General features: G+C 37.5%; 6 protein-coding genes across 7 annotated transcripts; 4 read left to right on the forward strand and 2 right to left on the reverse strand.

Annotated features, from left to right (window-relative positions):
• Positions 1-65: 65 nt before the first annotated feature.
• Positions 66-1,948, forward strand: LOC106395952 (F-box/kelch-repeat protein At2g44700). The gene has a single exon (XM_013836259.3). The coding sequence runs from the start codon at positions 663-665 to the stop codon at positions 1,698-1,700; it is 1,038 nt and encodes a 345-aa protein (XP_013691713.1). The 5' UTR covers positions 66-662; the 3' UTR covers positions 1,701-1,948.
• Positions 1,949-2,397: 449 nt separating this feature from the next.
• Positions 2,398-4,087, forward strand: LOC106394428. Its single transcript, XM_013834998.3, has 8 exons — positions 2,398-2,620; positions 2,707-2,749; positions 2,849-2,877; positions 3,116-3,179; positions 3,284-3,346; positions 3,421-3,516; positions 3,606-3,683; positions 3,789-4,087. Exons 1-8 carry the CDS (start codon positions 2,478-2,480, stop codon positions 3,873-3,875), a joined length of 603 nt encoding a protein of 200 aa, XP_013690452.1. The 5' UTR covers positions 2,398-2,477; the 3' UTR covers positions 3,876-4,087.
• A 788-nt stretch (positions 4,088-4,875) lies between these two features.
• Positions 4,876-5,635, reverse strand: LOC106394614. The gene is made up of 2 exons (XM_013835182.3): positions 5,444-5,635; positions 4,876-5,333 (listed from the first exon to the last, which is right to left on the reverse strand). Exons 1-2 carry the CDS (start codon positions 5,542-5,544, stop codon positions 4,988-4,990), a joined length of 447 nt encoding a protein of 148 aa, XP_013690636.1. The 5' UTR covers positions 5,545-5,635; the 3' UTR covers positions 4,876-4,987.
• An 891-nt stretch (positions 5,636-6,526) lies between these two features.
• Positions 6,527-10,118, forward strand: LOC106391139. Its single transcript, XM_013831710.3, has 5 exons — positions 6,527-6,672; positions 6,809-8,533; positions 8,789-8,909; positions 9,058-9,117; positions 9,394-10,118. The coding sequence occupies exons 2-5, from the start codon at positions 6,840-6,842 to the stop codon at positions 10,009-10,011; spliced, it is 2,493 nt and encodes an 830-aa protein (XP_013687164.1). The 5' UTR covers positions 6,527-6,672; positions 6,809-6,839; the 3' UTR covers positions 10,012-10,118.
• Positions 10,119-10,248: 130 nt separating this feature from the next.
• On the forward strand, positions 10,249-13,210 carry LOC106393931 (FT-interacting protein 3-like). The gene has a single exon (XM_013834570.3). It carries the CDS (start codon positions 10,394-10,396, stop codon positions 12,836-12,838), a length of 2,445 nt encoding a protein of 814 aa, XP_013690024.2. The 5' UTR covers positions 10,249-10,393; the 3' UTR covers positions 12,839-13,210.
• LOC106391138 (protein TIC236, chloroplastic) lies at positions 13,100-23,062 on the reverse strand. 2 transcript variants are annotated; one of them, XM_013831709.3, is made up of 23 exons: positions 20,952-23,062; positions 20,614-20,812; positions 20,471-20,530; positions 20,085-20,189; positions 19,753-19,893; positions 19,540-19,602; positions 19,171-19,401; positions 19,000-19,083; positions 18,603-18,760; positions 18,002-18,509; positions 17,579-17,749; positions 17,408-17,467; positions 17,171-17,293; positions 16,584-16,859; positions 16,372-16,437; positions 16,114-16,245; positions 15,222-16,028; positions 14,870-15,150; positions 14,517-14,773; positions 14,176-14,414; positions 13,897-14,088; positions 13,547-13,819; positions 13,100-13,459 (listed from the first exon to the last, which is right to left on the reverse strand). In XM_013831709.3, exons 1-23 carry the CDS (start codon positions 22,730-22,732, stop codon positions 13,313-13,315), a joined length of 6,354 nt encoding a protein of 2,117 aa, XP_013687163.1. In that variant the 5' UTR covers positions 22,733-23,062; the 3' UTR covers positions 13,100-13,312. The 2 variants fall into 2 exon arrangements, with proteins under 2 accessions (XP_013687163.1, XP_013687162.1); XM_013831708.3 differs by having other exon boundaries at positions 14,176-14,417.
• Positions 23,063-27,454: the final 4,392 nt, after the last annotated feature.

Genomic DNA, 27,454 nt, shown 5'->3' on the forward strand with positions numbered 1-27,454 from the left:
GGTTTGGGTTAAGGTTTACGGTTTGAGTTTAGGGTTTAAGACTTGGGTTTAGGGTATAGGATTTCGGTTTATAGTCTATTTTTTGGGTTTAAGGTATATAATTTGGGTTTAGGATCTGGATTAGGGTTTAGGGTATAGGGTTTGGGTTTAGGGGTTTGAATTTGGGTTTAGAATTTAGGGTATAGGGTTTAGAATTTAAGATTTAGGGTTTAAGGTTTCTCTGGAAGCGTTAACGTCTTTAAAATTAGCGTTTTTATTTTTTGTACCTATTTTTTATTTAATTTAATATTTTTTAATTAATAATCTATGTGTCAATTTGAATGATCCTAAAGGTCGGGGTGAATTTAAAGGTTCTGTCCTTTTAAGTATAAAGTTTTTTCGTAGTTTGTCAAAAGTCTACAAGAAAATATAACTAACTATATCGTTTTTTTAACTAACTATATCGTTGACCAAAAAACACTACAAGAAAATATATAAACATATCATAGAAAATTTAACGGCCAACTGAAAACCTATATTCTATTTTCGTCGTATATATAAAGAGTATCAACGAAGCAAATAAAGAAAGATAAAAGAGTATTGCTAAGTGCTGACTATAGTTGACGTCTTTCTTTCGCCGCCTCTGACGCCGACGAGAGCCACCGCGAAAGATCAACAAACCGATGTCGCCGTCACAGTTTTCCTCACTGCCTAACGATATAGCGTGGCAAGTCTTAGCCCGCGTGCCGAAATGCAAATACCCACTCCTCGCTTGCGTCTCCAAGAACTTCACTTATCTCGTTCGTTCCCCGGAAATTCACAAGATTCGCTCTCTCCTCCGCAAAGATTCGCTCTACATCTCCTTCAGGAACAAAAACGATCGCTCCCAGAACCCGCGTTGGTACACTCTGCGCAGAGCTGAGAACAATCCGAGCGAGAACCAGTTCGTCGTCTCCGTCAACCTCGCGCTTCCTAACCATTACCACCGCATGCCCTCGATCGTCGCTCACGGTCCGGAGATTTTCTTTATCTGCGGACCGTTCTTTCAGTCGCCAAGCTTTTGGGTCTTTGATTCGCGAACCGACGAGCTTCGACGAGGACCAACCATGAACGCGAACCGAACGTACAAAAGCGTGGGAGTAGTCGGGCATAAGATATACGTGGTCGGAGGAGTAAGATCTAACGAGAATCTCGCCGAGTCATTTGACCTAACGACGGAAACTTGGGAGCCAGCGCCGATCCCTAAGGAAGAAAAAACGTGGCTCGCGTCTGCCACGGTGTCGTTAGACAGGAAGGTGTGTGCGTTGATGCTCGTTGGAGCCTACACTGTTTGCTACGATACTGGGGATGGTTCTTGCGAGAGTTTTGCTTTGCCTGAAGATAAGTGGTGGAAAACGGGTGTTTGTGTGATGGAGAATGTGCTCTACGTTTATTACGCTAGATTCGGGCTGATGTGGTATGACACTAAGCTGAGGGTATGGAGAGTGGTGAATGGTTTGAGTGATGTCAAAAAGGTTCGATCCGTTGGGATGGCGGAATACTATGGAAATGTGGCGCTTTTGTGGAAAGAACATGGTGGGTGCGGAAAGGAGATTTGGTGTAGAATGATTGCTATGGGTAAGTGTGAAGAAGGGGTCAAAGGGACTGCAGAATCGGCTCAACTTCTGGGGAGTGTCCCTGATGGTTACAGAATGGACAATTGTCTATCAGTTTCAGACTAAAGAGGATAGATTGGATAGGTTGAAGTAATTATTTTGATGTGTGGGCTACATGCTATTCTGTTTACTAGTAATTTTGCCATCGTTGTACAAACCTCAAAAAGCATGTGGTGTTTGCACAAGTGTTATGTTGTTTCCAGTTTAAACAGGGCAGAGAACAAGACAATAAATGCGTTTGAATATGAATGAGGTTATACAGCCAGTTTGATTGTTTATAGCTTCTCCTAGGTCTTTTTAGCAGTAGTAGCATATCCAGGAAGATGGTTGATAAACTTATACTTTCACAAAAAAGTAAAAACGTATACTTTCACATTCATAGTAAATTATATTTTCCTTTTTTGCTCTTTGCTATGTGCTTCATCTTTATTATTCTCATGCTTTGAACAGGGCCTGATTGTACACTATACATTATAAACATAATATAGCGATGTCATTCTTATAAATAGAAAGAAAAAACACATATTATCGGAAGCCCATATGTTGTGGACGTCGCCTCGCCTGTATATGTTGAGAGAAAGAAAAAAAATTATCCAGTTTGATGACAAATTGTCACGTTCACAAATCTGTACATGGCTATTTAAAAACAAAATTATATCTCGTTAAAAGAAAAAGGTTTATTTAACATTGGGCCCCAAAAGAAATATGCGGCAGGTAATGTCCAGCCCGCTTCCAAACCCAAAATCGGTTATAGTTGTTCTTGATATTAAAAGTGAAACACAAAGTCCGTAGTGAGGAAAACAAAGATCGTAAGAACTTCAACTTCTGCTGCCGAAGGAAACGATGTCGTTTTGGTCTCTTGTTCTCCCATCTTCTCCTTCTCTGTCTGCTAACCTCGTCAAGCCTCCTAATGGCTACGGAAGGCTCGATCGTTACCTCGTTCGAGCTTCTTCTTCCGATGTTCCAGATTTCCTCTCTGCGGATTGGTACAACTACGAATCAAATTTCATTGATCGAGCTTTACAAATTTCATTGATTTCATGTTGATTATTATTATTATCTGGTTTTACAGGCTGGAGAGTCGTAGGAAACGTCCTTTTGGCCCCAGACTTGATGTAAATGATACTTTTTTTTTTTGTATAAAGCCAATCTTGGTTTGTCTCTCTGTTACAGTAGTGTATTGATTCGAGTTCTTAGATTGTTTTTTGTAATAGTTTAGTGCGGAAGATGCTGTTCGACATCAGCTTGATGCAGTGGCGGAGGCAAGAAAATATTTTGTTGGGGGCATAAATATTAAATGGACTTAAATATAATACTATTTTCTAAAAATTTTAAATGGGTTTACAGTTTAAACAAAGATATGGGGGCAACAAATTTTTTTGAATGGGGGCATACAGATTAAAATTCAATAACTTACACTAATTTTCAAATTTTTGTTGGGTTCAGTGGCCCCCATCTTGATGCATGTGGCTCCGCCACTGGCTTGATGCATTGAAGTATAACGACCATCCTCGCTATGATTATGGCATCGAGGTCATGTACCGGGTAAAAAAAACCATCCTTTGATGCTTTTCTCAATTATAATTTTATTACAGCTTTTGATGATCTTTTGTCGGAAAATTGTAAAAAAAAAAAAAAAAAAAACACAGTTTGCTGGATTTGACCCGTTTGAGAGATCCACCTATTTCGGTCCTTTCTTTGATCTAGGACAGGTTACTTACTTACTTTTCAACACTTCATATCGTTCTTTGGCTACTACTAGCTTATTGGTTGTTGTTGAATGCAGTTTGAAAGGTTTCGGCGTATTTTTCACCACTCGTCTTACCGTGTGTTGCTTGGTCACAAGGATAGAAAGATCTTAAGCAGTTTACTCGTTGAAGAGGTATAATCACTTCTCTTTCTTTGAAGATATTTTACATGAATCTTGATTTCCTCTCTTTGAAGTTTTGATAAACTGGTGGTATTATACAGAACCGTTTCAAGCAGAGGATTTGGATTCAAGGAACTCGGCCTGAGGAAGAAGAGATTTTTGAATTCACTATGTTCCAGGTTGATTCCTATATCCCTATAAGAGTTTTGAATGGTTACATAATACGTGAATTTGTGATCTGATTGTATATGAATTATTGAATTTGATTTGTGTGTCAATGGCAGCGGATTGGCGGTTCATGGGATGGTTATTGGTTGACTGAGAGCTTGCTTCATGATGGAGATGTGTTTTCAGGAGGGATGGCTTACTGATTCAATTGCCTTGAGCTTCGTTTCCTTTTCAGATTATCGATATTCCGTCGGTCAGGTCATATACGTAAATATTGAGACACAACTCTGTAAGCTTATGTTAAATATTATACGCAATTAGTAACACATGTTTTTGTCTAAGAAAGCTGTTTTGTTAAACAAAACGAATATAGTAGCTTCTTATAAAGTTAGCAATACCGTTTTTTTAAGTTTAATACTTGCGTTTTATCATCCTACTTCCTAAGCAAATTAAGGAAATATCATCTCACCTCCGCACAAACCATTCTCTTCTCTGTTCATAAAATTTTGGTATCAGATATTGTAATTTATTTTATTATCATATAAATACCTAAAGAATTAAGGAATAACATCTCACATTTGCACAAATTATTCTCTATTCTTAAAAAAATTTAGTATCAGATATTGTAGTTTTAATTTAATTTTATTATTATATAAATAAAGCATTTTCAATTAGCAGTATTGTAGATATTATGGTTCTACTTCTACATAGTCAACAACAAGAGGCTGACTTGGGCCGCCCTGCGTCCGTCCTCCTTGGGCAGAACCAGGATCAGCTGTACTAAACAAAGGTTGTGAAATCTAAATAAAATTTGGAGTGTAATAAGATTTGGGCTTTGTTTCTGGACTGACAATGGTCACAAATCCAAATGATATGAGTAAGAAGTACTTGTAGTTTTTCTTCTGTACTACATGCATGTACTGCTTTCTCTAATCACACTTCCAACAGAGTACTACTCCAACACACAACACTGAACACTTCCAAACATATGGTAGGAAATAAAATTGTATAAAAAGGACAGTACAAAAAGAGACAAAATCTAAAGGGCCCAGACGAAAACTAATCCAGCAAATAAATATACTTACGAACTAATCAACTATTTCAACATCTACAGTCACTTGATTAAATTTCTTTTTGTTCATTTTAGAATATTATATTAAATTAAATTTTATAAACCCGAAAATAAAATTTTGGTCAATAATATGCAAATAAGACTTTTATTTATTGACAAAAGTTTTCGTGTGTATTACAGTTTGTATCTAACTACTTTTTACACGTGCCTAACACTTTCGCGTACACGTAATAAACTTCCAATTTACATGGAGAAACAAGCAGCCTTACTGGCGCGTGCCACCACCGCACCGACCGGCGGTGCGTCACGCTTACCAAGTCCGGCTAACTCCAAACGCCGATGACTCGACGGACGAGGAAGATTCTCCGGTACGATGGTCTCGAGTGAGTTCTGAAGCCAAGGAGGACAAGCCCTCTTGTCACTCCACCTCCGCGGCGCCGTCTCTTTGATCACCGTCGGTTTTACAACTGCCGCTTCCACCAACGGCACGTTACTGATCTGAATAGCGCCGATCACAACAGTCGCTGCCAAGGCCATGGGAAGGGAACACTTGTTCTTCCGTGGCTCGGTTTCATCCTCTGTTCTCCTTCTGAATTCGTGATAATTAATTGGTGAATCCAAGAATGAAAATGAGCTTTTAAATTTTATTTTGTTGGTGTTACAAAATAAATAAATTATTTTGTTGAATAAAAGAGATACCGAGAGATCCGTGACGTTGTCTTGAGTCGTTGAGAAGATGAATGCGCAGAGTTGGAATCTAGGAGAGGAAGATTCAGACAACAGCTTATTCTCCCTGCCATTGTTTTTCCTCTGTTTTCCTCTTTTTCCCTTTTGAGTTCGCCGAATGCTCTCCCTCGTATATAAATAATTTTACTACAGTTTTGAATAAAAAATATTTTCTGTTATTTTTAATAAAAAACCATCAACAAAAAATTGCGACCAAAACATTTCAATTAAAAATTTGATACTGAAATTTCTTCAACCGTCTACAAAATAGCTCTATAAAAATTAAGCGTTTTAAAATATCAGAATACATATTGAAAAAATGAAATAATTTCTTATTAAAAACTCTAATTTTTAATGAAAAACATCTTAACTAAAAATAATTTTTGTGAAATTGTCAACTAAAATATTAATGAAAAGTACATTCAAATAATTACTTGTTAATAATTTAACCCGACATTCTACAATATTGTTAACTTTTAGTTGATGTCAAACATTTGATTAAATTAAAAATAACATGATTTTTTTTTGAAACACATAAAAATGATAATTATTTATTTTTTATAATCAAATGTTTGACATCAACTAAAAGTTAACAATATTGTTAATAACGAATGATTATATAATATTTATGGGTTATTAGTATTTTATTAATAGTTTTGGACTTAGTATAAAAAGATGAAAAATGTAGGATAATTAATAAAAATTTAAAATATTATTTTATGTTTAAAATTTTTGGAATGTCTATTGATTAGGTGGCAGGTTAAGCAGAGGAAAACTTTACAGTATTCCCTTCGGTTTTAATATAAGTCGTTTTAAAATTGTACACATAGATTAAGAAATTATTAATTTTTTTATATTTTCTCAACAAAAACATCATTAATTATTTACCTAACCACAAATCAACTAATAATAAAATATAATATATATTATCATTGTCAATATAATATTAAGTGTTAATAAATTTTACATGAAAAACCGAAAATTTCATATAATTTAGAACATAAAAATTTATCTAAAACAGACTTATATTAAATGGAGAGAGTATTATATAATAGATTAGACAACTCCCGCACATGTAAGTTGTTTTAGGGTTTTCTTCTTTCACTATAACACCGCCACTCGTCCTTTGGATAACACAGTAATGACAGATCTCTCTGCTAATCGCAGCCTCTAATCTCTCTACCTCCGTTATCGCCGATCAGGTATACATACATACATACATACACCTCCGACATTGAAATAGTAAACACTGTCTCTGTCTAATCGTTCCGAGGAATCATTGGGAGTAGAAACTTGGATATTCATAACCTCCGCCTCTCATTTTTATTTTATTTGCAGCCTTCTTTGCCTTACATTGCTTTCGCCTGTTATGTCCAACAATGTCTTGCCTCAGCCTTTGCCTGTTAGTACACAAATGGGTCCATGCGTTGGTGTGTCTACTCCGGAAGTGAGATTCTTGTCAGAACCAAACTGTAACTATCAAGAAGCTCAGATCTCTGTGAGGCAGGATTGTAATGTAATGATGCAGTCATCGTTTGTGCCTAATGGTGCTATTGTAGGATCCGTGGATACAACTCAGTTACATGGTAAGCGAAAGACACTGTCGCAGGCTATGTCTCATCCTCAACCATTGGCTGTGCAAAATAAACGGATGGTACCGAACCGAGCATGGGCGTCTGAGCTAAATAAAGGTCCCAAGCCGGTGCAGTCAGCTCCTAAAACACAGTATTTGCCTGCTTCATCATTTCTTACTTCTTCTTGTAATAAACCTGGGAAGCCAACTACAACGAGGAAACAAGTTTCACAGCCGCTGAAACCTCAGAACGAGTCTTGTAATATTGTGAGGTCTAAAATGAGAGAATCGTTAGCAAGTGCACTGGCAATGGTGAAGTGCCAAAAGGAAGCTACCAAGGAGTCAGAAAGGACTTTAACTAATTCTGTGGAAGGTCTTGTTAGTGAGCCAGAGTCAGCCGCTTCTGGAGTTGATGTGATGGTGTCTAATGGGAGCCTCATTGTTCAGACAGTGTTACCGGAGATTCTGACCATCGCCAAGACAAGTGATACCGAAGACTTTACTGCACAAGAGCCCTTTCCGAAAGCCAATGTTTCATATACCGACAGTGTGTTTACAAAAGATTATCTTTTGCAAGGGAATGATGACCTCTCTTGGGCTCTTGAGTCAGATATAGAGTTCACAGAAAATTGTCAAAATGAAATGATTGGAGCAAAGGCTAATGTGAGTCAGGAAAAGTTGTTGCTGGATCCAAAAGTTTTGGCGTTTAAAATAGAAGCAGAGCTCTTCAGGTTATTTGGCGGTGTGAATAAGAAGTACAAAGAGAAAGGAAGGTCGCTCTTATTCAATTTGAAAGACAAGAGTAATCCTAAGCTCAGAGAAAAGGTTATGTACGGAGAAATTGCAGCCGAGCGATTGTGTTCAATGTCAGCTGAGGAACTCGCTTCAAAGGAACTAGCGGAATGGCGGCAAGCCAAAGCAGAAGAGATGGCTCAGATGGTTGTTCTTCAGGACACAGAGGTGGATATCAGAAGCTTGGTGAGGAAAACACACAAAGGAGAGTTCCAAGTGGAAGTCGAGCCAATGGACAGTGGCTCAGTGGAGATCTCTGTGGGACCGAGTTCGCTTAACTGGTCTCGACCAAAGAATATCAAGAAGAAAAAACTTGGTGGAGTCAAGAATGAGTTGAACAACTCTAGTGGGGGCTCTGCGCTAATTAACGGTGTCAGGGTAGATGATGTGATGCAGGCTGCAACTGGATCTCTTCCTCCAATTGTTTCTCTTGATGAATTCATGTCATCCATAGATTCAGAGTCTCCATCTGAGTCTTCAGACATTGGGAAAGGACCTTTCGTTTCAGATTATAATGATGCAGAGGCTAATAATGATCTTGGTACGTCACCAGTTAAGGCTAAGAGTGATGACTTAGTATCCTCAATGCCTCATTCTGCTTTGAAATCTGTTTCCATACCTGCGGGTGAACGTCTATGGGAAGGTGCACTCCAGTTGAGTGTTTCTTCTGTGATCTCTGTCATCGGCATTCTGAAAAGGTTTGTAATCATTGGTTCCATTAGTGGTAGCAAACCTAGCTCAGTATTTCGTTTCATCTACATCTCCAAATTTGGGTTTGCATATTTTAAACGTTTTCTTTAATCTGATATCAAAGACTCTTAAGACGTTATAAGTTTCTCATTGCGTTTGTGCATCCATAGAGATTTATTCGCATTATAGGACACTTTATTTACGTTAAAGTTTGTACACTCACTAATGTCATATTTTGCTAATCTGATATTTTCTCTGGACAGTGGCGAAAAGACTACTACAGAAGAGTGGCCTATGTTGCTTGAGATCAAGGGTAGAGTCCGATTAGATGCATTTGAGAAGTTTGTTCGAGAGCTCCCAAATTCCAGGAGTCGTGCTGTAATGGTATTATTTTGCTACTTGCAATTTTCACATTCATTGCTTGAAAGCCTTGAAAGCTGTCTACTTGGCTAAATTAATCCAACATATTTAGGACTTGTTTCCCAGTAGCTGTCATGTGTCCTTATATATAAACCTTACTTTTATGTTACAGGTTATGTGTTTCGTCTGCAAAGAAGAGTGCTCCAAGACAGAACAAGAAACCATTTCTGAGGTATGTCCTTGGTAGTTAACTAAATTTTTGTGTAGGAGTGTGTTATCCTGATTAACTGATCCAGAAAAACTGAACTGAATTCATATAAACAAATCAATAGTAGAATAGGTTTTAGTTTTACTTGGTTAATGTTACCTAGACTAAGAACTCGAACCTAAACCCGGTTTGAAGACCTTAGCTCCTGTAGTATATATCAAAATCAATATTCTTTACTTGGTTATGTTACTGTCTTCCGTGGTAACAGTTTTGTGAAATGTGGGTATTGCAATTATGCAGGTGGTGGATTCATACTCTAAGGATGAGAGAGTGGGTTTCGCTGAACCGGTTTCAGGAGTTGAGCTTTACCTTTGCCCAACACGTGGCAGCAGAACCACCGAGATTTTAAGCAATATTGTTCCAAGAAACCAACTAGATTTCTTGAAGTCTTTAGATGATGATGGTCTTATAGGTCTTGTTGTATGGAGAAGACCACAATTAAAAAAACCACCACTATCTTTCTCTCATCACAAGAACCACGGTTCTTCGTTAACCACACTTAATACGTCTCGTTATGGTAACATGCCAGAGGTCAACAACCATGATGATGGTGGTGATGTGCCGCCGGGGTTTGGTCCAATGGCCGTGGCTAGGGATGATGATGATGACTTGCCTGAATTTAACTATTTGTCTCGTGGAGATGTTGTCATGAACCGGACTAGCCGGTCCGATTCTGTAAGAGATCTAATTCATAAATATGGAAAATCTGAACCTTTGTGGAATCAAGGTTATAATAATAATTGCGACAATGGCATACTACCAGAATGGCAGCCTCAACCAAACCCAACGAACGTAAATGGTGGCTCAATGGTTAGACCACGTAGTCAGTGGTGGACTCATCAGGCTGGAGGGTATTAAATGACTTTTTATCCAAATTTTGAAACTTTGTTTGTTTCTTTTGTAATGTAGATGCTCCTTAACACTGAGTGCTTTTAATTTTTATCAACATCTTTGAATTTTGCGTTCTTAGTAGGCCTGAAGGTCAACTCATTTGTTTTTTTCTTGTGTTAATTAGTAAAAGAAATTTGATGGAAAAAAGTGGACATGTATTATATATATACTAATATTTAATTATATTAGAAACAATATGTTTTTGAGTTTCTTACCCAAAAGGATTACCCTTGTAATAAATGTTGAGAAAACTAAGAAAACTAAGGAAATAGTTTTCAAAAGCGCTCTCTTTGTAAGATTTACTGTACATATTGTTCATAAAAATATATGTGATCTTTAACCATCGACTATGAGTATGTATAAACCCTTAATCAAGATTTACAGTTATCTCTTATCCTTTTTCTCTAGTTTCTGTTCAGAAATGGCTGCCAAAAAAGATGACTTCTCTGTCAAGAAAATCTCTCCAAAGCTCGGTGGAGAAAGAGGAATTCGAAACCCTAACGGCCCAACTTCTTCACATGACCTCGTCGAACAAATGGAGTTCCTTTACGTAGAAGTAATCAAAGCCATCAACAACTCTATCGTAGCAGACACATATAACCCCATCGTGGAAATCACTCTCGGAAACTACAAATCATCCACCAAAACTCTAAAACTTGGACCAAACATGGAGTGGAATCAAGTATTCGCTTTCGACAAAACAAAAGGCGATGTCTTGTCGGTTACGCTAAAGGACGGTCGACGGGAGAACGGTACCGTGATAGGCAAGCAAAACTTTAAGGTAGCCGCTGATATTCCGTTTAGGGTTCCTCCCGATGCAAGAATTGCGCCGCAGTGGTACTCTATGGCTAACATGGAACTGATGATGTCGGTTTGGTTCGGCACACAAGCCGACGAGGTTTATCCACGAGCATGGTTCTCGGACGCTTCTGATGTTAGCGCTAGTTGCGTGAGCAACACGCGACCTAAACTATACCTAGCTCCAAGGCTATGTTACGTTAGGGTTACGATTGTTTCAGGTCACGATTTGATTTGTAACGATGTAAAGAGAACACCTTCGGTTTACGTGAGAGCAACTCTCGGTGATGTCGAACTATACACCGAGCTTTCTTTAGGTTCGAACCCGTCGTGGAATCAAGATCTCATCTTTGTTGCATCTGAGCCGTTAGATGAAACTGTCTACATAACCCTATTCGATAAAGTCAACGGCCAGTGCATAGGGTTATTAGAGAAGAAGCTCTCTGAGATGACTGCGGTTAAAGTCCCTGGATCCGCACCAGCCTTGTTCTACGACATTGAACCGCCGGTTAAGGTGGAACCGGCTGGCGATTCGAGGCGGTTCTCTAGCAGAATCAAGATGAAACTGGCCACTGATCAAGCGTATCACGTATTCGACGAATGCATCCAATACTCTAGCGATTATCGAGCTTTCGCTAAAGGGCTATGGCCCGATTTGCTCGGGAAGCTAGAGATTGGTATCTTGGGTGCTACTGGTTTACAACCAATGAAAGAGTGGAGAGATGGAAGGAGGAGTACTGACGCTTACGTCGTGGCTAAGTACGGGAACAAATGGGCTAGGACTCGAACCGTGGTCGGTAGCTTTTCGCCGAAGTGGAACGAACAGTACTCGTGGGATGTTTACGATAAATGCACCACCGTTACATTCGGAATCTTCGATAATAACCAACTCGCGGTGGTGTCTAGTAACAACAACTTGGATGGTCTTATTGGAAAAGTAAGGATTCCACTGACGTCACTTGAGTGGGACAGGGTCTACACTTGTTCATGTCCGATTCTGGTTCTAAGGGAAGATGGGTTAAAGAAAACGGGAGAGCTTCAGCTCGCGATTCGTTGCCTTTGTGTAGCGAACCCGTACGTGCGAGCTACGTCTCCTTTCAGATGGATGCTACCGAAAGCCCACTACAAATCTCCGATGTCGATGGTTCAGACAGAGGATCTGCGATGGCAAGCTATTCGTTTGAACTGTCTGAATCTGGCGAGGGCGGAGCCGCCGTTACGAAAGGAGGTCGTTTTGGATATGCTGAGGCCGACGAATAAGAGTTTCAGTATGAGAATCACCAACGCTAACTTGGAGAGGCTTCGTAGAGCCGCTCGGATGTTTAATTGGTGCGTTTGGATGAAGGAAACGGTCAGATCAACGACGGATTTTCGTCCGAAAATCATCGCGTGTGTCGCAAGTTTAGTGGTTGTGTTTGGTTGGTGGTACTGGATCTTGTGCCTTGCGGTTTGGCATGTGGTTCCGGTTTACCTTGCGGTTATATCTCTTCTGGAAATCTTCAGACTCTCGAGGCGAGAGTTCAACAGGTTGGTGCTTGGGGTCGACGCTCGTCCCCCAGCTCCTTTGGTTCCCGTCGATTTGAAGCTCTGGGGCCTCGACTCGCCCGACCTAGACGAGTTAGCCGAAGAGTTCGACACGTTTCCGTCGTCGGTGGTCGATGTGAACGTTCTTAGGATGAGGTACGATAGGTTGAGGAGGGAGATGGGGGAGAATGTGATGTTACTACTCGGTGACGTTGCTTCGCAATGCGAACGGCTTTGCGCGCTCTTGTCGTTGCTTGACAGTCCACTAGCTTGGATTTGCTTCTCGCTTGGATGTTATGCGATGGTGGTCTTGGTCTACGTGTTTTGGGATCACGTGATTTTTTTTCAGAAGTTTGTGTTTATCTGCTTTGTCGTCCGTTGGGTTAACTTCCAGTGTTTTCGCAACGATTTGCCCAGTGGTATCAGCAACTTCTTCAGAAGATTGCCCACCAATGAAGGTCCCATGTTCTGAATGAATGAATCTCAATATGTTTTAGTAATGGAAATTTTTAGTTCCAAAATCTCTGGTCTCTTCATTTTTATTTATCGGACTCTATCTATCTGTTGGAACATGACATGATTTAGTATTTACTTTGGATTAATCACGTTATTAGCATTTGTAATTAGGCAACATTCATAAGACTAAATTAGAAAATTCATTAATGATATTGCTTTTTAGAAAATTCATTCACCATTTTTTTCTCTGTTTTGTAAACCTTTGTAAACTGGGATATTTCATAATTTTGTATGCCCTAACAATTAACATGTACAACGTAATTTTTTACAGACTAGAAAAAGCAAAAACAATGAAACAACCTGACCAAATAATAAAATAATTTTCCTGTCAATAACAAATGCTAATAACCAAATTTCACTACAACCTTGCAGAGTCCCTTCCTTTTCAACAAACGGCTTCATCCATGTACCAGAGGAAGGCAAAAGCTTTTTAGTCTTGTGAGGTTGCAGAGTATTCAAAAAGCAACCGTTTTGAAGGCGCAGATTGAAGGAGGACACGCAAGCGGCTCGTGAGCTTATAAATCAATGTCCATTGCATCGCCATCTCAGAATCTTTCATCTGTCTTACCACAGAGGCCTGTTGATAAAAGACAACAAGAGTAAAGGTTTTGCTTGTCATATGAAAAAGAAACAAAAATTATTTATATGTTTATAAGCCTCTGACCTGAAGACGTTTTCCGAGCTGTACTTCGACTTCAGTTCCAAAGGAGATGTTGCTGGCCAGAGACTTGAGAGGATCGACGGTTGGATCAACAGAGAGTAAACTTGGGATCTGTGGGGCATACACCAACCTCCATCTCGCCTGACCAAACTCTCCTTTCCCTTCTATCCTTGGCATCAAGGCATCAAGCGTCGCGGTTGCAAGTTTCTTGAATGCAAGTTGCCCATCTCCTTCTAAGATGGATTCTGCTAATTGGCTCTCAAACACTTTTGCAGCCTGTGAGAAGTGATATTGTAAAACAGAGGATTCAATCAAGAAAAACACTTGGAAAACGTTTTGACTTTCAAATTTACCTCGGATGGTGAGAGAGCATCCTGTTCCACAGAACGAGTTGAAGTCACCACAAGTTTGTCCTGCCAATTGCTGGCACGGCTTTGGATCCTGAATTGCCATTCTGAACCAACTAAAGCTAAATCTAACTGAGGATCTAGTCCATGCTCAGGCTCAAACTTTGCAACATTGAGGTGCTCCCTTTTCAAGCGTACCTGTGTTTTAGAAAACAAAATAGATAAGAGAGAGCTTGTGTCATCAACCTATGCAAGAAAAGATCGAAACACAGATTAGACAAAAACCTGAGTAGCCACAAGATTGACATCTCCATTCTCGAATGTGAGGATACCCTTTGGTTTTAGATATTTGGGATGAGCCATGCCATCAAGCTCAAGCTCACCACTAATAGCAAAATTAAGGATTAAAGGATACACTATCCTCAACTCTGGTCCTAAAACAAGTTTCAGATCACTCAGACGGATATCCATATTTGGTTTCATTCTCACTTCTTCAATCTCCTTTTCAACAGCATTTGATTCACCTGCTACCACCAAAACAAGCATCAGAGATGATTTCCAAAATTTTACCCTACAAACTCCAAAATAGATTATTTTGCTAGCAGAGGAGGCATATAAGTTGTTACCAGTTGTCTGGGAGAACTTCATCCTTGACGAAGCCGGTTCTGTACCAAAGAATCGAGCAAAATATCGAGAAGCAACTGCTTGATTAATAGAAGCACCTGGAATCCTTGATTGATTGGCTGCCAATCTATTCAGCGGGGCAGCTCCTCCACCCTTATCATGAGGTAGATAAGCTTCCCCATGGCTTAATTTTATGTTTCCTGATATAGTTGGCTGCAACATTGATCCACTAATCTGTAGCTGAGTATCAACCTGACCACTGAGAAGAGTAAAGAATATAAATCAACTTAAACTGATCCGGGAATAATTATATATATTAAGATTATGTACTACAAGCTCGAAATGATTCGAGTACCTTAAGAAATTCTTTGCTCGTACTTCTAGAACTTCACATTTGAGCTCTATGCTATCACCACTAGATGCTTCATTTGACCTAAGGGGAAGGTTTCCTTTAACAACCAGCTTTCCCCTTCGACTCACCCTGCTTTCCAATGAGGTTATACACAGCCTGTTTGATTTAACATGTAAGGTCCCACCAAAGTTTGTGAGAGGTTTACGGAGCACAGGTGAAGATATAGACGCCCTGTGGAATGATGCAGACCCATCAAGAATTGGATTCCCCACTGTTCCACCGACCTGCTCAGCACATGGAAGATTAATCTAACTATCTACTGATGTAAAGATAACAAAAAGCACAGGCAACAAACCTGGAGCCTGATATCAGCATTGCCTTGAAGCCAATTTGCATAAGGAGATATGGCTGTCAACAATGTCATTCCCCCATCCTTGATGTCTGCCTCCAATCTAACTTCTCCTGCATCTAAGATGTTCCAATTTAAACCCTTGAGAGACTCTGCAAGTTGGCTGTCCCATCCCTCTTCACTCCTCTCCCTTGAGGTTCTCTTCTCGTCATCTTCCTTTTCTTTCGCCCAGCTAGGGACTTTCACTGCACCGCCTTTATCAGTTTCTCTGTCTTCCCCCTCAGAGATGTCTTTCTGTGAGAAGCTAACGGGAACACTTCCTTGTATATGCACATGACCGTTTTGGACAAATGGTTCGAAGTTGGAGTTGAATAGAAAACGGCTGTTGGATGTCAGAGACGCAAAAACTTCAGCTCGTCCAAGGTCTATACCGCCAACTGCGCCATCCAGTAATCTGACTTGTACATCACATTCTGGTTTCTCAAGACTCCCTCTAAGATCCCCTTCCATGTGCAAAATGCCTTTGATTGGTGATAAGAGTTGCCTCAAAGAGTGCACAAGATCGCTAGCTGACGATTCAACAACCTCAACCAAGGTAGGTATCAAACTAACAGGGAAATTCAGAACAGCAAAATGAAGATTCGTTTTTGGCCCCAGTAAGGTCCCATCTGCATGCAGTGTAGCGTTTCCTTTTTGAATAAGCATCTCCTTAAGGCGTAAACCATCATCATTGCTATATGAGCCAGTTGCCAGAACACGCTGTGTTTTGTAAGTTCCCCACTCCCAATCATCTCCATGGAAGTCAAATTCGGCCTGATTTCAAGAGGAAATAGGTTAAAACCTATTTGGGCCTTTACCCTTCCATTATAAAAACAAGATGACAGTATTAGTTTTGTACCAAGGTGTCTCCATTGCCTCCTCCACTAGCATCTAGCGAGCCATGCCAATGACCTTTGAGTTCAGCTAAACCTGGAAGACTTAGATCTTCAAGAATGACTTCACTTGCTGGAGTATAATACCCACGTATCTCCTGATTACAAGGAATCGTGAAATTTAGGAGAAAAAAAAAGAGAGTAGCTTAATGCACCTACACAGTTTTATTGTCAGCCCTAAGTTACTTTCAAATGGAAGAAATACACCATATTTGGTACATTACCTCAAGCAAGTCTCGAAGATTGTCAGCTTGTACACAGAGCTTTTGCACACTTTGAATAAAAAGATCCTGCCACACCAACCAAGAAACGTCATAATCAGAGGAAAAAGAAAACATATTTGTGGAGTAGACGAACATGAACATGCTCATACAGGTTGAGTTTTTACCGAATTAGCATTTTAGAAGCACTTGATTTAGTAAAAACGTTGGCAAACCTTAGATCTAGAGAGGACAGCTGGATCTGTACTTCTTGAAAGAAGCCTTGCAAGAGGAAGCATCTCAGCAACCTCTGCCTTAGGCACTTCAAGTCTCATTCTCCATCTTCCCACGGAAGATATAACACTTCCTAGATGTCCAGTCATGGCTCTCATTAAGAAACTGCCAGCTTCCTTCTGACCAAGGTCTCGGTCACGTGAGCCTGGTAATACATATTCACCTTGAAGCTCATAACGGCTATTGCTTTGTTCTAGTATAGTTTTCTCGACAGTGATCTTCAAGAAGAAACATGACAAGGATAAGAAGACATATCATAATGCACATTTCTCATATAGCCTTCACAGCTAAGAGATTTTATCAATTATGTACGGCTTAATCTCACTACAAATTTTAGTTCTCTGAAGAACATGAAACACTTAAAACAAGGTGTAAATCATAAAGATGAAAAGGCTTGATATAGTTACGACCTTCTATAGGCAAATGATGTACTGTGAGATTATTAAACTACACATCAGTGGTGATTATTCTCTAGATTTCTTAAGAACTAAACCATAAGAAGAGGGATCTGTAGGGTTGTAATACATACCACATCACCGCTCCATCTTACTGCAACGTCTAAAGCTTCGCCTAGCACTCCGCTAAATTTTGGCCGAAGTACAGACAACAAGCCATGTCCCCTTCGCTTCTGAAGATTTAGTTGAATCTCTGCCTGCAAGTAAAATGGAAAGTAAGATATTATTGATAGTTTCATCATTACCTCAAGCTGATTTTCTAAGTTAACACTAATCTCATAGCACATAATGAATTATTCGAATGTGCTTACTCTTTGAATCACCCCTCTCAGCGAGGCCAACTCCATCTCATCAAGTGGAAAGTGGCGTATCTGCAACCATGCATGTGAACAAAAATGTAAACCATCTGCTGCTGATCCTCTATTTTGCTATAAATAATCAAACAAAACATATAGTTCACACAAGACAAGAGAATGCAATACCTCCAAAGTAGCGGACTGTTGTGGTTGATAACAAGCGTTAGCTCTTAGTTGTCCCTTTTGCAGAGAAAAAGAGAGCAACTTTCCACTTTGTACATTATCCTCCGAATTAGGCTGTAGTGGACCTACAAAGTCTAGTGTAAGACTTTCATCTGGCCGCCCCACAGCATCAAGCTAGATATGCAACAATACTAAAAATATTAGTATAAACATCATGGGTTAAACTATCTTACTAAAAATCTGTTTAGAACACTGTTCAAATAAGATAGATGAGACATACTGACACAATTTTGACAAGATAGCCTTAATGACTTTAATAAAAAGACAATGAACTGAAGCAAAAGGCTTCAACAATTAAAGTTCTACTACTGCTACTTGTGTTACTGATACTGATGATACACCAAAAGTAAGAAAGCAGGTGATTACCTTGACATGATCACGAGAAACGCTCAAACGTCCAGCCAGTTGGGGGGCCAAAATCAACTGATTCAGCTTGAGACTTGAGATGGAAATTTCACCAACGAGGCTTGAAACTGCAGCTGCATCTTCACTTTTTTCTGACTCAGCGTCTCCATCATCTGTTGTACTGTGTCGTTTTATCTTCCCCATGAATTTGATCCTTCCTGTAGCTTTTAAATGCGTAGGTCTTGGCGAATCAAATGGATAGGAAGGGACCAAACTGAAGAACTCAAAATTTCGCATACGCAAATCCAAATCCAGGCCCTCAACAACAAACGGCATGACGGTCTCCCCTTGAGTGAAGTCTTGGTGAGACAAGCACTGGTCTCGGTATGAGGTATCTAGTTTTGTGTATAGATCAAAAGCAACAGATGATGAATTAACGATGATGTTATCATGTGATATCACAATATCTCCCCGAGCATCAGTTAAGGAGCCATCAGCTTTGGGTGCGGCCCATTTGATGTCAAATCTCCTGCACCCCAAAATTTAGATAACGCAAGTAAGACAAGCACAAAACATGAGTGAACACTAACCATAGCCCAACAGAAAGGCAAGAGAATCTTACGGTTTCAAGAGGGCCCCAGAAAGTTTTGTCTCCCCAGTTAAATCACCTAACTTCAGCATCCCAGGATTAAGATATTCAGGCATATAACGATGCAAAACCTTATCAAATGATACATTGCCTGAAAAGTTCACATCCAGTGCTGTATCATCTACCTCCCCCTGTACACATATATACCATTTCAGTAACAAAAATAAAAACAGAAACGCAAAAACAAAACTAGTACTCCATAGCATACAAATTGCTAAATAAGAGGTGACAAAATGAAGATATGGGATGTAGAAATGCTATACATAATGTCCCTCAGATGGATCTAATAAAACAACATCTTAAGAAAGTTAATTAAACTATTACTTAAAGGGAAATAGCAAGTAGATGAGGGCTAGTAAATACCGCATACCTCTGGACAGATCCAAGCATTCCCTGCTCCACGAATCTCACCACCATCAACAAGGGTAGCTCTAATACCATATAAATCAGCAACCTATCAAATGAAATAAGCTAATGTGAGAATATTCAAGAAATTTTAGACATAGACTGCTTCACGGAGGTGGACATAGAAAGTACTTACACAGTTGTCAGTGTTGAACGTGAAATTAGCTGAAAGATACGAAAACGGAACACGGTCAAAGGCTGCAACTGCACCAGCTTCCTTGTTTTTCAGCATTGACTCATATGCCACAGATGCAGGGAGATCTGGAGACAGATAAGCTATCTTCCTAGAGACCATACAACTCCCCACAAAAACGGGAGCATCAAGCGGGCCTTGACAGTTGAATACAGCTGTTACAGAACCAGCCAGCTGCAGTCCAAGATGGTACAAGGAATTGGCACAAGATAAATGAGTCACGAAGCAAAAACAGAAAGACAAGAAAATAAAGAAAAGGGTAGACAAATGGTGAAGTATAACAGAACATGCACAAGGAAGAATGAATGATACCGGGAAAAACAAGGGCTTCATCTTGAACGTTTTCATCAAAGCATTAATTTCCACATAAGGAACCTGAAACAAAACATGAACAATGAACACTTTTGACGGGAAAAAACAAACAAATCAAACATTAAGATCAGGAAAGTCATCCTATGTAGCTAAATAGTTTCATATAGTCTTAGACTAGTGATCCAGATCAGGGGTTTACATAACATATGCTACCTGACACATCAGATGAAACTCCCCGTCATCAGGATGAATACCGAAATCTCCAGAAGCCTCCAAGGGAACCTTTCCAAACCAACCACTAGTATTATGAAGGAAAATGCGTTGGCCGCGGAACGACAAGCTGGCTGAGACATCCTGCAAAAAAACAAAATGAGATTATATAAGGTAATAGGTAGATTGAGTCAACAAATAAAACCTTGGACTGGCATCATATCTGAACAATTACATGGAAAGACACATATCATAGATCTGTTCTAACGGACAGGAAGTATATTACAAAGACATGAGAAGGCATACTCAGAAAATACTTAAAAATCAAGACTTACAGAAAACGAAGAAGGTGCATCATATATATGGAAGCCTAGTCCTGTGACATCAAGTTGTCCATGTAGATTCGGAAATATTTCCCCTCTAGACATACACAGATGAACCTGCAATGCAAGAGAAGACAGTTAGGGGAAGGAAACCTAAGGGTGAAACATATTTATTTCAGAAGTTTGCTCAGAATCTGTCACAGTTTATCATGCATATACACTCCACCAATAGGTGTTCTCTAGCCGGCTTGTAACAATGAAATGACTAACTAATAAGTAGAGATATTGTTACGAGGAAACTACTACAGAAAAAAATGAAAAGGCAAAAACCATGAATCATAGAAGATGATAAAACTTTATTTTACTAAGATGGAACAGAGTGGACATTAGAAAAGCACCTCACCAGTAGCTCTTCCCTTCGACCACTCAATTGGGATCTCTAGAATTCTTTCAAAAATCTGCATAGATGCAGAACAGAGAGATAAGTCAACCATTGCAATTGATACCAAACATAACTCATCTATTCAATCCGATACCTTACCGGTACAAAGAAGTTGGCAACCTTTAAGTTTGCATGCCAGTTCTGTTCCACAGTATCAACAAAAACATCAACAGACAAGAGTCCACCATCTTCAGATGTTACTTCTGACCTCCACATACTACAGTTTCCACCGAGTTGAACGTACACACGACCATAGTGATTCTGAAACTTAACATGCCCATGGATGTTCCTCATTTCTCTACATAATAAATGTTGTTTATCAAAATCAGTCACTTGTTAAGACCTCTACTTCTCTCAGGTTGCAATAAGTAATCAATGAGAAACAAAACAATACTAATCTCATGAACATTAGAGTTATAAGGATAGATGACCGTTACCTGGGCTCTGTATCGCCATAAGCTAGTAGAATAAGTGTCCCACTTTTAAACTGTACAGAATCAAGCATAAATGGTAGTGTCTTCTCATCAGAAACATCATTCAACTGAGAAGCCTTGTCAGCAGCATCACCCGTTAACTTCTTAGACGAACCATTTAAAAAATTAATGACCACTTCTTTCAATTTCATGTTCCACGGCCAAGTAGGACGCAAATGATTTGCTACAGGCTGATGATGCTCATGCTTTTTGAAAGAAAAGTCACGAGGTTGGTTTCCACTTCGATTACCATGTGAATTCTGATTCACAACATTCATGGATGTATCTCCTCTTTGACTGCGTGAAGTCTCAGATTCAGTAGAGCTTCGTTCAGTTTGTAAGAGTCCACAGAGTCTATCAACAGTCATAAGGAATGGATCACATGATACAGTGAATCTGTCCAACGTTGTAGCCTTGGGCCCTTCTCCCCTCCCATCCAAACCATTAGATAATGAATGCTCCCCATAAGGCACATGGTAATCATACTGATTACTAGTTTCTCTCTCACCTTTGGCTAGAAGCATATCCAAACTCAACTCGTCAGACCTTTGCTGTGATAGGCCGTGGAAATAAGACAGAGCCGCTGAAGCACTCCGCTCAAGAATCCGTTTCTTGGCGCTTACATCAGACATTGAGCTATTGTGTGATCTTGAATTCCACTTGAATTTATACTTCCTCGGCCCCTTTAACATTTTGGACAAGAACTTGAGCCCTGAGCCAGGAATCTTTACCCCAAACGATTTCTCCAACTCAGAGTGCTTCACATCGTAATCAGCTCCTGTGTCCATGCAATGCTGATCCGCAGAATGCATAACATTCTCATCATTGCAAGTAAAAGAGTTCAAATTCGCTATCTCACTCAAACGCCTATTGTGCTTCAGCGCATCATCTTTACCTTGAGAGGAAGAATCTTTACACGGAACAACATAGCCCATCTCCGCAGCTTTCCTCGCATCGCTATCTCTTTCACTATCCCAACGGATCCCTGCTTCCTCCCTAGAGACTCTCCGAGTTTTAGTGCGAGAATCAATCCCTTCTTCAGAGGACAAACGACTCTGCAGACTAGCTTCGGAGAAAGGTATACCTAACCACGTGAAGTCTTTCTTCTGCGCAACCAAGACTGTCGGATTGTTCAGAATGGCATCAACCACAATCTTCCCCCTCCTCAAGCTAGCGAAAGGACGGACGCAGAGCTTCATAGTGGGAACCTCACCGCAAGAGAACTCTTCCCCGTGAGGCCCAGCCGAGCAGGCCTCAAGAGTTATGCACAGCGGCGAAACTCTTCTCACCTTACCGAAATCAACCTCGCGCTGTATACTCTCACTAACCATAGAGCAAACAGAGGGTAAAAGCTTAGTCTCCACAAAGGCGCGAGCTTTGTTTTGTCCGTACCAGACCAGCAAACAAACACCAGAGATCACAGCGAAGAAAACAGAACACCTGAGGAAAAACAAACCTTCTTCCCAAACAGGTGCCAAAGACTTAACCAAACCCCTGCTTCTAACAAAAGGCTCTTTCAGACACTTAACCTCCATCATCATCCTAGACTTGCTCAAAAGCTCTACATTTCGCCCACAGAAGCGAGAGAACTTGGCTAACCAATCGTTCTTATTCTTCTTATTCTCTGAGGAGATGCTACCACGCTTGCCGCGGAACGCTCTTCTACCACCATCAAAAGCATTGATTTTGCGGCGAGGAAGAGGAAGGGGAGTGCCAAGAAAAGGGCTTTGCAATCTCAGGCTCATTATCTGTCTTTGGGGACCAAGAAGTCGTGAGCTCTCTTAGTCCCCGAAAGATTCAGAATTTAAGACAACCCACGTTCCGGAATCCCGACATGAATTAGATGATGAGGCAAGACAGGTTCTTTGCGTGTGTGGACTGCACAAGTGTCTTAGATAATTGGGGTTTCAGAACTCTATTCAATCCCAGTGATAGAATTTTTGCGGTAAGGGGTACAAATAGGATTATCAGAGACTCAAATCGAAGAAACTTGAGAGAGAGATAGAGAGAGAGGGGAAGGAATAACAAACGGCGTTTTGGAACTCATACAGCATATCATATAAACAAAAAAGCATATCATATCATATCATATCATATCATGTCTCATCTACTGATAATATAGCAAGTCCCAATTAATTCTAAAGTTCGCCAATTCCAATTAAGTTAAAAAGTTTTGTCTTCATTTTAAAAGTTGTATCTATTCATATAAATATCTTTACAAAATCAATACATTTCAATTGAAAAAATGTGACTATTTAAAAATATATTTAAATTAAAAAGTTGTGAATATTATTACCAGTTAATTACAATAGTTGTGAATTCCAATTAAGTTAAAAGATTTTATCTTCATTTTAAAAGTTATGACTACTCACATAAGTATATTTATAAAATAATAACTAATTTTAAATTGAAAGAATGTGACTATTTAAATTAAAAATTGTGACTAATTATATAAGTATCATTTCAAAAAGAAGAACTTTTATATTGAAAAGATGTGACTATTTAAGTAGATCTTTGAAAATCTATAAATAATTTATGTTCATGCCTTTCACAAAATAAAAAAACTATTATTAATTATATCAGTTATTTTTATTAATTAATCTATTATTAATAGATATAACTGACTTAACTTAATTGTGAAAAGATGCAACTGTAAAAAATCAAATATTCATCACCAAAAGGTGCATCTAATAGTTTTGAAGATTGATATGAAAAGTTATGTCTGTTGCTCATGTCTATTCATTCTATATATATATAGTGTGTGTTGTACAACACTTGATCTAAAATCCCATTCTTTTCAAAGACATTTTGTATCTTATATCTTATATATTAAAACAGAAGTCACAACCTTGATTCATGTGTGATTTTTAAAAAATTGGACGTAATGTACCTATTAGTAGAAATTCATGTTACAGTTATCATATTAATTGTTTTATTATTTATCTTCAAATTAATGTCACCTAAAATCTCACATTACCAACTCATCTTTTATTAATCGTGATGATTTCGCTTTATTATAAATGACCATACATTTTCTGTTACTAAGGGTATACATTAGTTCATAAGTCTTATTTCATGTGTCTCTGTAGTTTTCATTAAATACTTAATCGTGTACTATAATTAACCATATACATATAAACGTATCTCATAGCCATAACTTCTATGACAATGCTTGACCAAACTAACTCTGTTACTAACATCGTTACGATGCTCTTTGAATTTATTGTTTTTGTTTTTTTTTTTTTGTTATCCAGGATGGGTTCGGGCCTTCGGCCTTAATCCCCTCTGAGCCCGGAACCAGCCTGCGTCTGTACCCTCCAGGGGACCTAAGTCATTTCGTGGCCGGGGCTCGAACTCGTGATGGCAAACTCGTGATGGCCTTATTTGAGTTATTGTTCTCTTTGTATTATATGATCTTTATTTTTTTATATACTGAAACACAGACATCATTTGGAGAAGATGAAATTGGCTGTATTCAAAATAATAAAACATCAAATATGGGTATATTCATTTAACATCAACAATATTTGTTGTTTGTTACAAAAATCATATATAAATGGTATAATCCTATAATTCTGTTATTGTAACATTATTGGAAAACAATCAGCATAATATCAAGGAAAAATCTATTCCAATATTATATAATATAATTCAAAAAGTTACTACTCAAATTACAGGTATATTATTTGTCCGCAACTATATTGGTCGTAGATTTAAAAATTTCACTAAACTTAAAGTGATGGAGTCCACCAGTAGTTACTAGAAAATAGTTTCATCTCACCATTAATTTGTATGTATATTATATCATGAACATTTTTCAATTTAACATATTAAAAACATATATCAATGTTTTTCGTTTAATATTCAATAGTAATAATGTTCAAATATTAGTGTAGATGAATATTTTAATATGTTCGTAAATACAAATAAAATTACTAAATAATAAAATATTTATTTATATTACTTATAATTTTAATTAAAAATTACAGGTAATATTTTATTTCAAAAAATATAAATACAAATAATATTCAAATTTGTTGAACTTTGCATATATTAGTGAGCAAATCTAATAAGATAAATATATAAGTCACAATTACATGTAATAGTTCGAAACAATTAATTGAATAGACAAACATGCACACTATAAAATTATTGTATCAAAAAAAGTTATATAAACTTTAAATATATAATTAATTAATAAAAAATATATATCAATAATAATGTAAAAACAGATGTATATGTTTATAAAGTGAAAATAAACACCTGCACGCGGGTCGAAATCTAGTTTCTTGTTTAATATATGTGTAAACGTCAGTAAACGTTATTCACCCGCGGAAGAGATTGATCGTTCAAGTTAATAATTTGCCTTCAAAAGTACCAAGAGTGTCTAATACTTATATGCATCAGCAAAGATCAAAGATCCATTATTCCACTATTTTTCAACGAAGAAGGTTATTTTACATTCATATTTTTAATATACTGCTTACATATTTAATATTCAAACTATTTGAATATGTAGATTTAAATATTTATTTATGTAAGGAATTCGTCATCATCCCCTGTTTATGATATACAATTATTTTTACTCTCATATATAGTAAACTGATCGATATTCATTTCTTATATTTTAATTTTAAACGCTTGAACGTTAAAACATTTTACGATTATTTTTACCCTCATATATATATATATATATATATATATATATATATTAAATCAATCAATATTTATTCCCTATATGTTAATTTTAAACGTTTGAAACAATTATATTCGATGGCCACTAATTATGTCGGTAGATACAATGATGGTTATTTGTGACTAAAAATAAAATAAAAATATTTATTTGTTTTTTATAACTTCTCAAAAATTATTTATTTGTTTTCATATGTTTTGGGATAGAGAAAGAAATGATGGAAAAAAAATATGAAAAATGCAATGGAAGAAGGGAAATTGCTACAAATACCACAAATACCACATTCATATTACCACTTTTCATGTCTACACTAATCACTTTTACCTTCAATTTTAATGAAAGGTAAAAAACACTTATACCCCTAGGATTCACTAATATAGACTTAGGGTTTAGAGTTGAGGGGTGATGTAGGATTTTTGGAATATGAAATTTAGGATTCTAATAAATATATAAATAAATACTTAAAAATATAAAAAAAGTTTTAAAAAATAGTTTCAAACATAATTTTGATTTTCAAAAAGAAAATTTGAAAAAGAAAAAAAAATTAGGGAAATTTTATGTTTACCACTTTCATGGTACAACATTTCATCTTTACCACCACTAAATGGACATTTTCAAAAATAATTTCTTCATTAAGTGGGAAAAGATTTTTATACCCTTATTCTCTATATATATAATAAATCATTATTTAAATAAATAAAAATAAAAAATAATTTTTTTATGTTTTCGAATTATACTTTTTCAAATTCAAACCTTTTTATAATTTTTTTTTTGAATTTTTCTTTTGGAAGCTTTTTTTTTCTTTCAAATTTTCTTGTTGAAAATCGAAAATTATGTTTGAAACTAGTTTTATTTTATTTTTAATATTTTTTAAGTATTTATTTATATATTTATTAGAATCCTAAATTTCATATTCTAAAAACTCTATCCCACCCCTCAACTCTAAACCATAAGTCTATATTAGTTAACCCTAAGAGTATAAGTGTCTTTTACCCTTCATTAAAAATGAGAGTAAAAGTGATTAGTGTATACATGAAAAGTGGTATTATGAATGTGGTATTTGTGATAATTTCTCAAAACAATTTCGAAAAAAGAAAAATTCAAAAGAAAAAAGTTTATAAGAAGTTCGAATTTGAAAAAGTATAATTCGAAAACATAATTTTTTTTATTTATTTAAATAATGATTTATTATATATATAGAGAGGAACAAAGGTATAAGAGCGTTTGCCATTTAATGAAGAAGGTATTTTTGAAAATGCTCTTTTAATGGTGATAAATATGAAAAGTGGTATTATGAAAATGGTAAATATGAAATTTTTCCATGGAAGAAGGTTGTTCTTACTCATCGCCTTTATTTAGAAGTTCTTTTATTTATTTATTTAAAAGTTCGGTCGTGACTAAATCTATACTGATATATATAATACATTTTGATACAATCTGAATAAGACATAAAACTTGCTACGTGTATTAAACAACAAATAAGAAAGAAGAAGAAAATACGAGAATATAGAAATTATTCATATCACCAAACTTCAAGTAAGCAATAAACACATAATACCTTACATGTCTAGCTTCTTGCTCCCGCTGGAGATATGTGAGAACCTTGCGAATGCCTTTGCACAATTTTGGTGGAGCTCAAATCCCCCAAGAAAGGAGTTCATTGGACCAAATGAAAAAAAAGTCTGTTTACCAAGGGAGGAGGGTGGGATTGGTTTTCGTATGATCCATAAGTTCAACCTGGCTTTACTAGCAAAACAACAATGGAGGTTAATTC

This window comes from Brassica napus, chromosome C4, assembly GCF_020379485.1.
Source record: "Brassica napus cultivar Da-Ae chromosome C4, Da-Ae, whole genome shotgun sequence".
NCBI lineage: Eukaryota > Viridiplantae > Streptophyta > Magnoliopsida > Brassicales > Brassicaceae > Brassica > Brassica napus.

Excerpts from the sequence above, each read along its gene's own strand:
- LOC106395952 (XM_013836259.3), top strand. The coding sequence starts at position 663 with ATGTCGCCGTCACAGTTTTCCTCACTGCCTAACGATATAGCGTGGCAA.
- LOC106394428 (XM_013834998.3), top strand. The coding sequence starts at position 2,478 with ATGTCGTTTTGGTCTCTTGTTCTCCCATCTTCTCCTTCTCTGTCTGCT. Across the intron at positions 2,878-3,115 it reads GAAGATGCTGTTCGACATCA|GCTTGATGCATTGAAGTATA; the intron begins GCTTGATGCAGT and ends GCTCCGCCACTG. Across the intron at positions 3,517-3,605 it reads GCAGTTTACTCGTTGAAGAG|AACCGTTTCAAGCAGAGGAT; the intron begins GTATAATCACTT and ends GGTATTATACAG.
- LOC106394614 (XM_013835182.3), bottom strand. The coding sequence starts at position 5,544 with ATGGCAGGGAGAATAAGCTGTTGTCTGAATCTTCCTCTCCTAGATTCC. Across the intron at positions 5,334-5,443 it reads ACAACGTCACGGATCTCTCG|AAGGAGAACAGAGGATGAAA; the intron begins GTATCTCTTTTA and ends TCACGAATTCAG.
- LOC106391139 (XM_013831710.3), top strand. The coding sequence starts at position 6,840 with ATGTCCAACAATGTCTTGCCTCAGCCTTTGCCTGTTAGTACACAAATG. Across the intron at positions 8,910-9,057 it reads CCAGGAGTCGTGCTGTAATG|GTTATGTGTTTCGTCTGCAA; the intron begins GTATTATTTTGC and ends TTTATGTTACAG. Across the intron at positions 9,118-9,393 it reads AACAAGAAACCATTTCTGAG|GTGGTGGATTCATACTCTAA; the intron begins GTATGTCCTTGG and ends GCAATTATGCAG.
- LOC106393931 (XM_013834570.3), top strand. The coding sequence starts at position 10,394 with ATGAGTATGTATAAACCCTTAATCAAGATTTACAGTTATCTCTTATCC.
- LOC106391138 (XM_013831708.3), bottom strand. The coding sequence starts at position 22,732 with ATGAGCCTGAGATTGCAAAGCCCTTTTCTTGGCACTCCCCTTCCTCTT. Across the intron at positions 20,531-20,613 it reads TTGCCAACTTCTTTGTACCG|ATTTTTGAAAGAATTCTAGA; the intron begins GTAAGGTATCGG and ends GCATCTATGCAG. Across the intron at positions 17,468-17,578 it reads AACAGTCCGCTACTTTGGAG|ATACGCCACTTTCCACTTGA; the intron begins GTATTGCATTCT and ends GCATGGTTGCAG.